Genomic DNA, 15,262 nt, shown 5'->3' on the forward strand with positions numbered 1-15,262 from the left:
GGACAACGCTAGACCGCACACATTTTTGGTCACTCGCCAAAAACTGAGTGAGCTTGGCTGGGAACTTTTGATGCATCCACCATATAGCCCTGACCTTGCACCATCAGACTACCATTTATTTCGATCTTTGCAGAACTTCTTAAATGGAAAAACTTTCGGCAATGATGAGGCTATAAAATCGCACTTGGTTCAGTTTTTGGCAGATAAAGGCCAGAAGTTCTATGAGCGTGGAATACTAAATTTGCCAGGAAGATGGCAAAAGGTTATCGAACAAAATGGCAATTTTAGTCAACCCAATACTTATAGCCTGTTTGTCTATCTCAAAACGAATTTTTCGCGTCACTCAAGAGTTTGTTTAAACTGCAATTCGAGTAAAAAGGGAAGAATTTCGAAGCATCAACAGATTCATCAAAGTCAAAAGAGCTTAAAACTCCTTAAAAATAAATACTAAAAACCGTCTATATAGCCGATTATAGATCAGAAAAAGAAGCCCAGACCGTTCGACATCGACAAACAGAACTTTAAATTGATCTATTAATTGTTTTGTTGGAAGAAATGATTTAAATTTTTGGAATATTACTGTAACGAAGCTACTTCATCTATCCATTGGTATACATTTCGAAATGTAACTAAGCTCGCTCGCATTTTTTGTTATTGCTCTTCTAATGTATATTGTTTATACTACTCTTTTTATACCCACCACCGAAGGATGGGGGTATATTCATTTTGTCATTCCGTTTGCAACACATCGAAATATCCATTTCCGACCCTATAAAGTATATATATTCTTGATCAGCGTAAAAATCTAAGACGCTCTAGACATGTCCGTCCGTCTGTCTGTTGAAATCACGCTACAGCCTTTAAAAATAGAGATATTGAGCTGAAACTTTGCACAGATTCTTTTTTTGTCCATAAGCAGGTTAAGTTCGAAGATGGGCTATATCGGACTATATCTTGATATAGCCCCCATATAGACCGATCGGCCGATTTAGGGTCTTAGGCCCATAAAAGCCACATTTATTATCCGATTTTGCTGAAATTTGGGACAGTGAGTTGTGTTAGGCCCTTCGACATCCTCCGTCAATTTGGCTCAGATCGGTCTAGATTTGGATATAGCTGCCATATAGACCGATATGCCAATTTAGGGTCTTAGGCCCATAAAAGCCACATTTATTATCCGATTTTGCTGAAATTTGGGACAGTGAGTTGTGTTAGGCCCTTCGACATCCTCCGTGAATTTGGCTCAGATCGGTCCAGATTTGGATATAGCTGCCATATAGACCGATCATCTGATTTAGGGTCTAAGTCCTATAAAAGCCACATTTATTATCCGATCTTGCTGAAATTTGGGACAGTGAGTTGTGTTATGCCTTTCGACATCTTTCTTCAATTTGGCCCAGATCGGTTCAGATTTGGATATAGCTGCCATATAGACCGATTTCTTGATTTATGGTTTTGGGCCCATAAAATGATTATATATTATCCGATGTCGCCGAAATTTGGGACAGTGAGTTAGGTTAAACCCCTTGACATACTTCTGCAATATCGCACAGATCGGTTCAGATTTGGATATAGCTGCCATATTGACCGATATCTACATTTTAGGTTTTGGGGCCATAAAAGACGCATTTATTGTCGCTGAAATTTGAGACAGTGAGTTTGGTTAGGCTCTTCGAAGTCTTTCTTCAATTTTGCCCAGATCGGTCGAGATTTGAATATAGCTGCCATATAGACCGATATCGCGATTTAAGGTCTTGGCCCCATAAAAGGCGCATTTATAATCCGATTTCACTGAAATTTGACACAGTGACTTATGTTAGGCTTTTCGACATCCGTGTCGTATATGGTTCAGATCTGTTTATTTTTAGATATAGCTAGTGTACTTTTAGTATTTGGTCCAAATCGGAACATATTTTGATATAACTGATATGGGACATAAGGTATGAAATTTCCACCGAATTTTGATGAAAGGTGGTTTACATATACTCCCGAGGTGGTGGGTATCCAAAGTTCGGCCCGGCCGAACTTAACGCCTTTTTACTTGTTTGTCTTTTCTTGCAGAAGCCTGGAAGTATCATTATAAATGGGGTAATAAATGCAGCTTTCATACGACTAAGACCCTTAATCAATAGATAGGTTCATTACGTGGCTATATTAAGATATGAACCGATTTGAACCATATTCGACATGAATATTGGGGATCTTAACAAAAATCACATTTCATTCATCGGGTAATAAATGCGGTTTCTATGGGTCTAATAACTTAAATCTGGTCTATATGATCGGTCTACACGAAAGCTTTATGAAAATGTAGTGCGATTTTCGAAATATGGACAAAAATGATCTGTGCAAAATTTCAGTACAAAATCTTCATTTTTAAAGACTGCAACGTGATTTTAACAGACGCATGGACGAAGTTACATTTTGTTTTGTTACGTTTTGCATTATTAAAAGACTGAATTCATATTGCTTATTTTTAATTGATTAATAAATAAAAACACAAATATTCTCCAGCCTTTTATCTTCCATATACAAAAATTTGAATGTGCACATTTTGGGTAATTTTTTTCCCATTTTTACGGCGTCAAATAAATTTACGTACACTTCGTTTATCAGCAAAATTTGTTTGCTGAAACAGCAGTAATGTCTGCTTTCCCATTATCAGCAGACAAAAACTGCTGTTTTAGCAAACATTTTTACTTTTTTTGAATAACAAAATTTGTTGAGTGTATACAGGAGAAATCGACATCCAAATTTTAGTTAAAAGCGTGAATAAATAAATGAAGGAATACAAAAGTCATGCAAAATTGCTTTTGTTTTCAAAAAATATTTATGTTCATTGTACAATCCTGTGAGGTTCCTATGGTAGAAGTAGACTGTATTATTGCGGATTCTCACAGATTGTAAATAAAAATAAAAAAAACAATAAAAGAACAAAATGGGTGATGTTTTTCGTTTTAGTTGTAGTGGTTTTATTGGCAGCCTTTATCTACTGGCTGCTACAGTTTTTTGATTCCATGTTGAAGCTACAACCACTAAAGCGGGAAAGCAATTCTTATTTATATTCAGCAAGTGTAGACTTCAAAAGTACAACTTAACTCAAACATTGGAACTCTTCATTTGCTTGAGCAAAAGCTTTACTTCATTGCAATACGTAAGAGTTCCCACCTTTCTTAGTCTAAATAGGCTAAGTTCAAGTAATTCCAAATCATAATTGATAAAATACATTTTGGCAAAGCCATTATGCTAAGCTGATTAGAAAATTCGTTAAAAACGTTTAATTTAATATTCAATAGTAAAAATTCAAACTGCGTTTAACAGTTCCACAATGTACGTCAATTTTTTTGATAGGAATTTTCAATAATGTTTGGATTTTTGTTATACTTTTTTTTTTCTCAGGAATTAACGTTGTGGTATCCGGTCTATGGTCTATATTCCATTGAAGTTCATTGCCATAAAAATTTTTTTGCTGGACACAGGTGTACGTAAATTTGTTTCATGGACTGTATATGCGCATAAAACACTATTTTGGAGCGCCTAAAATGCCGTAGCCTTGCCATGGCGAACAATGATTTGTCTTATCTTGTTCTTTTTTTTTAATTACTCTCAAGACTTCAGACAATCAAATTGTGATGTACCATTCGGAGTGATCGTCTAACGGTGCTCAATCGGAACAGTCGCCACATGACCTGTTTAGCCGAAGTCGACCATTTGCTTCGAAGTGATTCTTCCACGACCAACTTTCTCGAACCCACACAATTAGATACACGATAAGCGTATTAATCGACACCAGCTTTTTTTTTGAGCGATTTTCAAATCGTGCGGAATCCAACGAGAACAAACCCTTTTACGGCAAGGTGTTCATGCAATATCGAATGTATGTTGGTGGAAGAAATGCCCAAGAATGCCTTTATCGCATAGCGTGTCACATGACGACCTTGCATCATAAGTTCATGCAAGGCATCAATGGTCTCTGGACAACAGTCGTTTTTGGACAACTTCCACGGAATTCGACTTTGAGCGAGCGTCGACCACAACTGAATTCATTAAACCAGTTTTCACATTGCTATAGGATGGTACTTCATCGCCATACAAAGATTTTGTATGGCGTTATAATCTACGTCGAAAGTTGTGAGAAATGGTCGCATGAATGTTCACGAATTAATTAAAAAATTAAGTTTTTCAAATCTCTGTAAACAACACAAATGATGGGTGTGCATCAAAACGTTCTGAGTACGACTATGGCAAAAAATTTCAAACATTTCAATGGAAATGTCAGATTGCCACTGGCAACACTTAGTGTTGCTTAGGCCTGAAACTAATATAGTAGCCTTGTATAAACATTGTTAGTATTCGTATGTATACTAAGAATTACTAACTAATTTGGTTAACCCATGCCCGCCCATCCGTTATTTTATTTATTTTTATTTATACACGCAAAAACTAATTCGTTTCACATAAATGTAACATTCGACAAGTAAAATTCTTTTGTGAGAAACGTTGAAATTGAAAATTGAGATAATTTCTGGAAAATATAAGTTTTTTTACCCCGAAAATACCTTTCATTCTTGATATATAGAGCATATTATTCGGCATTTTAACTATTTTTTATATATAAATTGATTTAATGTCATGCTTATGTATATCTATATCAGATTATGCATATTGAAAAGGATGTCAAGTTCAATTTAATGTTGTATAAAAATTCAAACTGAAATTTTTATCAATTATTATCAGATCTCAGTTGGTAATTCAAACTCTTTCAGAGGTTATTAGATTAATTTCAAGCCTTCCATTTTAACATAACTGCATTATGGTTTTGCATTATGATCTGCTGTATTCGTTATGCTATAAATAAAACAAAAAATGGTTGTTGTTGGTTTCGCACATTTCAGTTCCAAATTTGTAATGGATATTTCTTTATCGCGTAAATGGTGTCAAACAATGTATGTGCCTTAGAAATTCTTGTTGTGTTTTCCAGCACCTGGCAGCCATTTGTGTGTTGCTCTAATGATGTTTGTCATTGGACAAACCAGAATTTTTGTACCAAGAAGGGTGAAGGAGTTCTATCCTACGGATTCAACAAGCTGAAATTGAAGGTCTATAGAAGCGGTGGGTTTGGGAAATCAGGAGACGACTCAGCAGTTGTTGCTAAACACCTGCCTGAGGAACTATCGACCACATGGCTAATGTCTGGCGGATTGCAGGAGACGGTAAATCCCACTGTCACAATCGAAATAGGAGGGGAAGGCATTGAAATGGGACCCGACAAACCTTGTGTGGGTGGGACACCCGGTTGAATTGGACTCAAATTGGGCGCCAGCGGGGAAGGATGGAACTCAAGAAATACTTCGACAGCAGCGGCTAGTGCAGCATCTAAGGAGAAATCTTCCACATCCCAAGCATACAGTGTCCTGAGGGAAAGTGGTTCCACTACTTTCTTACCTACCCCTGGATGCGCACGGAAGCTCATCATGACAAGATCTAACGAATCTTGTGAGGAGGAACTCCTGGCGCAATCAGAAGACGATGGTATCGCAACAGTGGTGGAAATTCTGAAACCTGACTATGGTCCAGTTTTTTGCAAATAAATCTTCACCATTGTTTTTTTGTTTTTTTTATTATAATCTAAAATCAATCTGGACTAAATGGCTTAATTGCCACAGCCAACGAACTACATCAACAAAAAATATCTATGAAAAATATCATGCGCATAGCCTCATTCGTTCGAACGCTATAGTGATTTCGGTTATCTGCTGAATAGACGGATGAATATGGTTAGTGTGACTTAAAATGTGTAGATGATTGAGATTATATATACCTTGAAAGGTCACAGATAAATATTTCGAGATGTTATAAACGAAATGGCGAGATTTGCATACGCCCATTCTATGGTGTGAGTATAAAAACATAGCATTTTTAAGCGCTTTGACTCGAATCCGGAATCGACTCTGCAGCCCTGGACATAACAAGCGTATATTTGTCATAAAGTCATATGTAATTTTACTGCAAACACATTTTTTTTTTACTTAGGAAAAATAAATTTGTTTGTCTAAAATTTAATTAAGGTTTCTACAATATAAACATTTCACTTCCCCAACAAATCAAATTTGTCGCAAAGATATTTCAAAAGTTTTTTTTCGTGTAGCTCGTCCGATATGTTATTCTAGTTGGCTTTGTGGTAAGGGATATTACACATTGTTTCCACCCCATTTTTTAATCTTCTCAATTGATTGTTACAATATTTTAATTTTTTCTGTGCACATAACTGGTTATATAATACCCACGTACGTTAAGAACTGGTGATTCATCGAAATCTTCCCGGGAAATCCAATTCAGTGTCGATGAGACACCTGAGAATAGCTTCGGTGTGGCTATAAAAATGCGATCGTTCAAGATTGCCAAGCCGGTGGCTAAGATATTGGATGGATTGTAGAAATTCACATCCTGTGTTGGAGCATGAGGTAGGAAATTATACGTGAAGAGTTTCCATTGTTTAACTACTTGCAACGATGATCGCGGATTAGGAGCGTGCACATGTGCACGTTGGACGTCTTCCAGATGTAACCCAGTGCACAAGTTCAGCAGACTGGCAGCAGCGGTCAGCACTAGGCTTAGCCATAATCTACTCATAATGACTGTCATTTAGGTACTTGGCTGGTTGTATGATTCAACACACAAACTGCGTGTTTGAATTTTGCCAGACACCTGCAATGCCGCTCGATACAATCTATGCGGAGTTGACTAGATGCTGGTAAGGACTGGAAGCTTGTAGGCAAATATCTGGAAAATAAAGACAAAACCACAATTGAAATAAGCTAAACTATTATGAATAAATTTAAATTGAATTGAATGAAAATCTGTCAAACAAAACTATTTCAAATCTATAACAAATTTTGTAAATTTGTACCCATGTAAACTGTTGCTAATGCAGCTTCAAAACCCCTATTGCATGAAAGATATGTATATTTCTGAACCGGCTTTAAATAAAATCTATAGAATTCATTCTTGGACCAGCAATGCGGGCGAAATTTAATGACAATCGAATAACAACTGCAACCTGTAAGTTGATCATAAGAAAACCGTTCATACCTACAGAAGGACATGGCTAATCGAATCAGGAGACGAATCGAAGCTTATCAGTATACTCAACAATTCTCTTTATTGAAAAACCTTTAATGGCAAATTCCTTAAAATGCATCTGTAACTGTGAAATGGATTAATGATGTACTTCCAATTTTTAATGCATTCAACCAAATTTTTTATTCAAAACAGCAAACAGCCGTTTTAAGTACAAAAATCTGCTGAAAACTATTTTTTGCTATTTTTTATGTTTGCCTGTTACTTGTTTCGATTACTTTAGGCATTTTTTAGAAATGTTGTTGGAAGGGATGGTTTTAATTTGTGGAATATTGCTGTAACGAAGCTACCAGATCCATCTATTGGTATACATTTAGAAATGTTGCTGAGCTCGCTCGCATTTTTATATCCTCCACCATAGGATGCATCTCAAGCTGATACAGCTCCCATATAAACCTTTCTCCCGATTTTGCTTCTTGAGCCACTACAAGGCGCAATTCTTATCCGAATAAACTGAGATATTCCACAATAGCATTTTCTTATTCAATATTCTTTGTTTGCCTAAAAAGAGATACTGCGCATAGAACTCGATAAATACTATCCATGGAGGAGGGTATATAAGATTCGGCCCGGCCGAACTTAGAACGCTCTTACTTGTTTGTTATTGCTCTATTAATGTGTACATGACTGGCATGGCCTTTTGTTTCTAAATTTATTGAAATTATACATTCAGTGGTGATTATAAACATCCACAGATACATACATTTACATTTGTATTTTATTTGTTCTTCTTATATCCTCTTCATAAATAAGCAGCAGTCATTTTCAGCAAACCACAGACTTTTCAGCAGTAAGCCTGCTACTCTAAAATTGCAATACTACTGCTGTAATAGCAGAACTGCCGCTACAATAGAAGCAAAATTAACTACTAATATTCAGCAGACAGTGTTTGAAATTTATTGCCACTTATATACTCTCCACTTATTATGTTTTGGACTACAAACATTTAGAAGATGGAACTGATTTTATTAAATCAGAAAAGAATTGCACTCCACCGGTTCTTGACATGTCAACTCCGGTGATCGATTTTTATAGGTTCGAAGTCATAACAAAAGTGTTTGTGCACAATTTTCTCTAACTAAGGAAAAATTACGGCTTCAGAGGCCCGAAGAAGTCAAATATGAAGATCGACTCACATTTGGGTCGACAACTGTTCTGCAATAAGAAGCATTTGTTTAAAATTTCGAACAGTAAGCACTACACGGTAAAAAGTTAGCCAGATTTCTACAGACAGACGGATCTAGTGGGACTTGATCCACTTAAAATATCATGGCGATCAAGAATATACAGATGTACTTCATGGTGTCTTACACCACTGTTCGAGTACCCACCTCATGTCGGAGGGTTTAAAAAAACATAAACGATTATTCGGGATTAGAATAGAGATCCCAAATTAGACTTTAGACTAATCGATAAGTGGACTTTTTGTGTAAAAAGTCGAATAATAGATTTTGAAGTGAAAAAGAAAATTGCACAGAGATGCAAGATTGACTTTGCTCATTTTGCTGCTAAGTTGCTAGGTAAGAATTGTTTCCAATTTTTCTGAGATGCATTTAGAATAAAGTAAAAAAAAATTAGCCTAATATGGCTAAGGATAGTGGGGTGGTTTGATATAAAATGCACCAATTTTATCTTAAAACCCTTTATAAATACCTCCTATTTATGAAAATACAGGAAATGGTTATATTTTGTGGAAAACTTGTGGGAAATAAAAATAACTTACTTACAAAATTTTACAATTTTTTTACCGATAGGCGAAACGCCAACTTTTTGCAAAAGTCGGCTTTTCGAAAAATCGACATTTTGCAAAAATAAGTCGAAAAGTCAAACAATCGACTTTTTCTATTTTGATAAAAGTCGAAAAGTCGACTTTTCGTCCCAACTTGGGATCGCGTGATTGGAGAACACAAAAACAAATATTAATCATCGAAAATCCCTTTATTGTTTTTCAAATTGAATTAAGTTCATCGATGCACAGTTGTTGAGTAAATCCAAGTCGAAAGTTGTAAAAAATTATCGCACGAAAATGTTCAAGATTTAATTCCATTTTTTGGGCGAGATGAATCTTTTAAGTTTCTGTAAACAACACCAATAGCGCTCGTATGTCAAAACGTTCCGAGTACGTATAACCTCAAAAATGTCAAGCTTTACGATTGAGCTGTCAGTTGGCAGATTGCAACACAAGGGTTGCACAATCCCGAAATATAAGAGTCAACCCTTGTATGAGCAAATATTGAACAGATGTTGTTATTAATGCAAATACAATAGCTCCGACTCGCGAATTCCTTTTCAAACCATTTACTTCGAACTTCACATCAAATCCAAGTGGCAAAATAGATTCCCATTTTCATTTACCAAACTGTTAAAATTTGCTCTCTTTTTGTGAGTACGGAACCAAAATTTTATCGGTCGAATTCACTTAGCTATTGCTTATTTTTGAAATCAAAATTTAAAAGTGGGTCAAATATTTTTTACTCCTTAGCCAAGTTTGAAAGAAAAAAATTTATATTAATTTAAAAATATATTTGTGAGGATACGGATTCTCTTGTGGCTGCTAAGCCGCTTACGGGGACCCTTAGCTACTCCAATGGTTCCCATATAAACTGATCCGATTAGTCTTTAACGGCGCCAAGAAAATTCAAATTGTGGCTGATTTGGTACAAATTTTGTACGTAAAGAACACATGTCCCCTTCAACTATGTTCAGGCTAAATCGCTGAATTGGAAATTGCTTAGGAGTAAGCTGGAGCAAATACGACCTGGATCAAAAAAAATCGCTCTTGAGCCAAGGCAAACCAATAGAATCCAAATTTCGATTGGTTTGCAACTCAATTATTAAAGATCCCAACGAAATAGAAAACAAGAACAAGAAAATAAAACACACGGAATTACAAATATGGAACCAAGATGTGGATTTATTTTCTTATGGATGAGATCTTACCAGTACGGTGTGGACTGTTGTGCAGGTAAAAAAGGAATAGGCAGATTTGCGGAAATTGCAATCGCAATATGGCCGTTTCGTGGGGCAGGCGAACAAAAGAAAGGCAAGAAAGTAATCAGATACTTTCTTGCAACTAAAGACGTATTTACACTATAATCTAAGTGAGAAAAATTTGGGGATTTTTAGATTCCCAATTGGGATCATATTTACGGCTTTGACGTAAACATTCTGCCCGCCTTGCAGTATTACTGCAACGAAAAGGAATGAATCCATATTGCAAATGCTTAAATATGTTTTTTTTTTTTTTGTAAGTTTAGTTTAGAAGTAACTAATTCTATTAATCTTTCTTAGAGAATGAAAGGAATTCAAAATTTTGATAACTATTTGACTTCATTATACATTATACTCAAGTTGATAAAATTATTCAATATTCAATTCAATAAGATTCACATAAAAATTCATTATGCAGCAAATTTCTCTAATATCTAAGTAGTAAAAGTACCATACAAGATAATTCCAAATGAGGTATTTTGTGCGGTAGGTAGACCTGCTTTAACAAATATCCCATCTAAGATGATGCGGGAATAAACATCGACCCCTATTATCAGGTCTATGGATGATGATTTATAGAATTTCCTGTCTGCCAGAATTAAGTTCTGGAAATGGGATTGGATGGATTCAGAAAGGGACTTCTTAGGAGTAATTGTATTGATGCGATTGTTGACTTTCAGCGTGGTCTGGATTTTGAAGTTTGGATCGACACATGACCATAAAATAACTGGACAAATTCTTTCTCCATCCATTTCCAAGGTCGTCAAATTTAATTTGTCAACGAACTTTTTTGAAACCCAGCTCATTCGGGAAGCCGTGTCTAGCAAACAACGTGCCAGGCGTTTTCCTTCTTTTGTTTCAATTTTTACAAGTGCCGTAGGGAGCAATGTTGCTGCATTTTGATGAAGGATAGCGCACAATGATGTGGAAGCAGAACTATCAGTTTGCGTGGAGTGGGCCTCTTTATTAGTTATTGTTTCCGATGGTGTGGACTTCTTTGATCGATTTCCAACTGATGATTGATGAGCTAATTTATGCTGACTCTTTTTTGCAGAAAAACATGACATTCCCTTACGTAGTCGAGGATTTACGTGTAGAAGGGAATGGTGCTTTTCATGACAATGCATGCAGCCAGTCCTTGTAAAGCACGATCCTTGGGAATGGGAGTGGGCTAGGCAATTAGGACAGTACCCATATTTCTTAACAGCTTCAAGTCTTTCCGAGATATTCATGTTGTTGAACTTTCTGCAGTTTCGAAGTCCGTGGGGTTTCCGGCATAATCTGCAAACGAAGTTCATATGTTGCTTGGGCTTTGCGAGGGAATTCATCTTGCTGTAAAGGAAAAAATATTTAGAAATTGGGATTCACAGGAAAAATAACTTAAAATACGAATAAAGAGGACTAGGAAAGGGATTTGGATAAATTTCAGTAGAGTTTAAGAGGATTCATCCGAAATCACGACAAGTTTCGTGATTGGCCTTGTAATTGTGCCCCTTTGTGTTAGTACTTCAGCAACTCTAACACGTTTATCGTCACCACGGTGAACTTTGATAATTCTGCCGAGTCGCCAGCTATTAGGGGGTAGGTTTTCTTCCTTGACAACAACAAGCATTTCTTCCTTCAAATTCTCTTCAGGTTTTTTCCACTTTGTACGCTTTTGCAATTCCTTAAGATATTCGTTTTTCCATCTGGAACAGAAGTGTTGATGAAGAGTTTTTATTCGTTGCCAACGATTCTGGATGGAAATGGGTGTTTGGCTAACTTCTGGTTCTAGAGGAGCCAATATAGGGGATCCAATTAGGAAATGACCCGGTGTCAATGCTGTCAAATCTGATGGACTTTGCGAATTGGGAGAGATTGGCCTGGAATTAAGGCATGCTTCTATTTTGGATAATAATGTCTGGAATTCTTCAAAAGTAAATTTTTGGAGACCAATAGTTTTCTTGAAGTGTTGCTTGAAGCTTTTGACCCCCGCTTCCCATAGTCCTCCCATATGGGGCGCTCCGGGCGGAATAAAATGCCAGGTCAAATTCTGATGTGAATAGTTCGCAGTTACCGCTTTCTGGGATGTCTGGATAAATTCCTTTGCAATTATTTTGGATGCACCGACAAAAGTTGTCCCATTATCGGAATGTATATGAAGTGGACAACCTCGTCGGGATATAAAGCGACTAAAGGCAGCAAGGAAACATGATGTGGATAAATCAGAGGTCGTCTCCAAATGTATCGCCTTAGTGGAAAAACAGACGAATACACAGACGTAAGCTTTAGACATTCGGCAGAACCTCCCTGCGTAACTTTTCATCTCAAAAGGGCCGGCGAAATCAAGTCCTGTATGAGTAAAAGGGCGAGAAACTTCGCAGCGTTCAGGAGGCAACGCGGCCATTAATTGTTGTTGGCATTTTTTCTTGTAAATAATACAAGTTTTACAGCGGTTGATAGTAGTTTTGATAAGGTTTTGCACCTTAGGAATCCAATATTGAGTTCTTACCAGACGAAGTACAAGTTGATTTCCACCATGTAAACTGATCTGATGAATGAAGAGGATAAGAAGTCGTGAATATTGACAGCTGTACGGAAGAAGAATTGGATGTCTCTCATTGTAGGATAGCATTGGAGACAATTCTAATCTTCCACAAATACGCATAATCCCTTCTGCATCAATAAATGGATTTAAGGATAAAAGTGAACTCGTGGATGAAATGGGCTTTTTGGAATTAAGCGCCATATACTCGTTCGGATAAAAGGCTTTTTGGCAGATGGATACAAGAGTTTTTCGGATATAAAGGATTTCAGAATTGGTAATTATTTTGTCGGGTCGGTGGTAGTTGGATCGAAATTTTGGATGAGTGTTGAAATAAAATCGGTATATGTACGCAACAACTCGAAGAGCTCTTGAAAAGGAAGAGAATCGGTCCAATATGTCTTCAAAATTTTGGAAATAACTAAAGTGGACTTTTATTGGCTTTTTCTCCAAATCTGTTTCTTCGGCTGTATCAATAAAACTTTTAGGCCAATATTTCGATGACTTCGATAACCACATCGGTCCATTCCACCAAAGTTTATTGCTTATCAAATCGTCCGGATAAGCACCTCGGCTCGCTAAATCCGCTGGATTGCTTTCAGAATCCACATGTGACCATTTGGAAGGGTCCACCACTTGCGTTATCTTTGAAACCCTGTTTGCCACAAACGTGTTCCAACAACAAGGAGGTTTTGCCAGCCACGACAAGACAATTGTAGAGTCCGTCCAACAAAACAAGGAAAACTTTTGTACATCAAACTGTGGGATTAAGTTGTCGACCATCTCAGCCAATAGTGTGGCTCCACAAAGCTCTAACCTTGGAATCGATAGGGTTTTTAGTGGGGCCACTTTGGTCTTGGAACTTATCAAATGGGCTGATATTGAATTTGGATAAATGACACGAACATAAATAGCCGCAGCATAAGCCTTTTCTGAGGCATCTGAAAACCCATGAAATTCAATGGTGCCACCAGGGGAATAGTCTACCCATCTTGGAATTTTAATATGACCTATTCGGGAGTACTTGGACTGAAACGCCTTCCACATGGATAGAGGTTCTGAAGAAATTATTTCATCCCATTCAACGTGGTCCATCCATATTCTTTGCATTATAATCTTAGCAATTATGATGATGGGTGACAACCAGCCAGCTGGATCGAACAATTTGGATATCTGAGAAAGGACTTCTCTTTTTGTATAGGAACAATCGGTTGGAAATTGAGTAGTAGCAAAGAAAAATTCATCAGAGTGGGCGTTCCAATGGATGCCCAGTGTCTTGGCAGAGCTGCGATCTTCAAATTCCAATAAATCCCCACATAACAGATGATCGGAGGGGAGTCCCTCTAGTATACATTTGACATTGGAAATCCATTTGCGCATCTCAAACCCTGCTGAATTGAGGGCTTGGATCAATTCATCTCTAGTATCAATTGCCATTTGAATAGAGTGGGCACCTACTAATGCATCATCCACATACATACATTCCTTTAGTATGCGACTAGCCAAAGGATATTGGTTATGAACGTCATCCGCCAATTGGACCATGGTGCGGATGGCTAAGTATGGGGCGCAATTTAGTCCAAACGTGACAGTCTTCAATTCAAATTCTCTAAATGGATCATTCTGGCATTTTCGAAACAATATACGTTGAAAAGGAGTATGAGATGGATTGACAAGGATTTGTCTGTACATCTTTTGTATATCTCCATTGAGGACAAATCTATAAAAACGCCACTTGAGGATTAGAACGGTTAGGTCGTTTTGTAATACAGGACCTGTATAAAGGATATCGTTCAAGCTTACGCCGTTGGATGAAGGAGAGGATGCATTGAACACTACCCGAACTTTAGTAGTTGTTCTTTCTGGTTTTATTACCGCATGATGGGGTAAAAAGTAAGACGTTCCTGGAACTGAGGAACCAGGAGTTTCGACATGGACCATATGATTTAGTGTGAGATACTCCAACAATGTGTTATCATATTCCTTCTTCAACTCGGCGTGTCGCAGTGGACGCGCTTCATTACGAAAGAACTGAGCCATTGCGTTAGATCTGGAATGACCAAGGCATATGCCATCTGGATATGTGACTTTGAATGGTAACGAAACCACGTATCGTCCTTCATCATTCCTTAGAGTTGTTTTCCGATACAACGCCTCACAAAATCTGTCGTCTTGTGACGGAAACCGTTTCTGTGGAACATTCTCCACCTCCCAAAACCTTGAAATCTCCTTATCTAAGGAAATTTCACAAAAAAATGAGACCTGGGTAGAGAAGGATGAAAACATTCTTGGAGAAATGGGCCCGGTAAGGATCCAGCCAAAGACAGTCTCCTGGGCCATGAGCGAACCGCAGATATTGTGCTGATTTCTGGACAACATGACTGAAGGGAAAACATCTGCTCCAAGAAGAAGGTCGACCTTAGCGCTCTCAAAAAATCTGGGATCAGCTAGTGGGAGGGGTGGTAGATCAGATAAAGATCGTATATCTATCGTGCCAGAAGGAAGATTGTTGGATAGATGTGGAACTACAAGTGCAGAGACAACAAGCTCAAAATCTTTATTCATCTCTGAACCTATAACAAACCTACATTCCTTCTGCACTGCCGC

The 15,262-nt window shown here is 37.4% G+C and overlaps 1 protein-coding gene and 1 long non-coding RNA gene across 2 annotated transcripts in view; one reads left to right on the top strand and one right to left on the bottom strand.

Moving 5' to 3' along the window:
• Nucleotides 1-15,262, bottom strand: part of LOC106083813 (major royal jelly protein 1) — a 64,327-nt gene that overhangs the window by 13,573 nt on the left and 35,492 nt on the right. The window contains exon 2 of the mRNA XM_013247067.2: nucleotides 6,292-6,783. Within this exon, the coding sequence (XP_013102521.2) occupies nucleotides 6,292-6,645 (354 nt within the window). The 5' untranslated portion in view covers nucleotides 6,646-6,783. The remainder of the gene's footprint in view (nucleotides 1-6,291; nucleotides 6,784-15,262) is intronic.
• On the top strand, nucleotides 3,263-4,485 carry LOC131995064 (uncharacterized). The gene is made up of 3 exons (XR_009397115.1): nucleotides 3,263-3,330; nucleotides 3,400-3,481; nucleotides 3,612-4,485. It is a non-coding gene; the product is annotated as an uncharacterized LOC131995064 (long non-coding RNA).

The sequence above is a fragment of the Stomoxys calcitrans genome, chromosome 2, assembly GCF_963082655.1.
Source record: "Stomoxys calcitrans chromosome 2, idStoCalc2.1, whole genome shotgun sequence".
NCBI classification, from domain to species: domain Eukaryota; kingdom Metazoa; phylum Arthropoda; class Insecta; order Diptera; family Muscidae; genus Stomoxys; species Stomoxys calcitrans.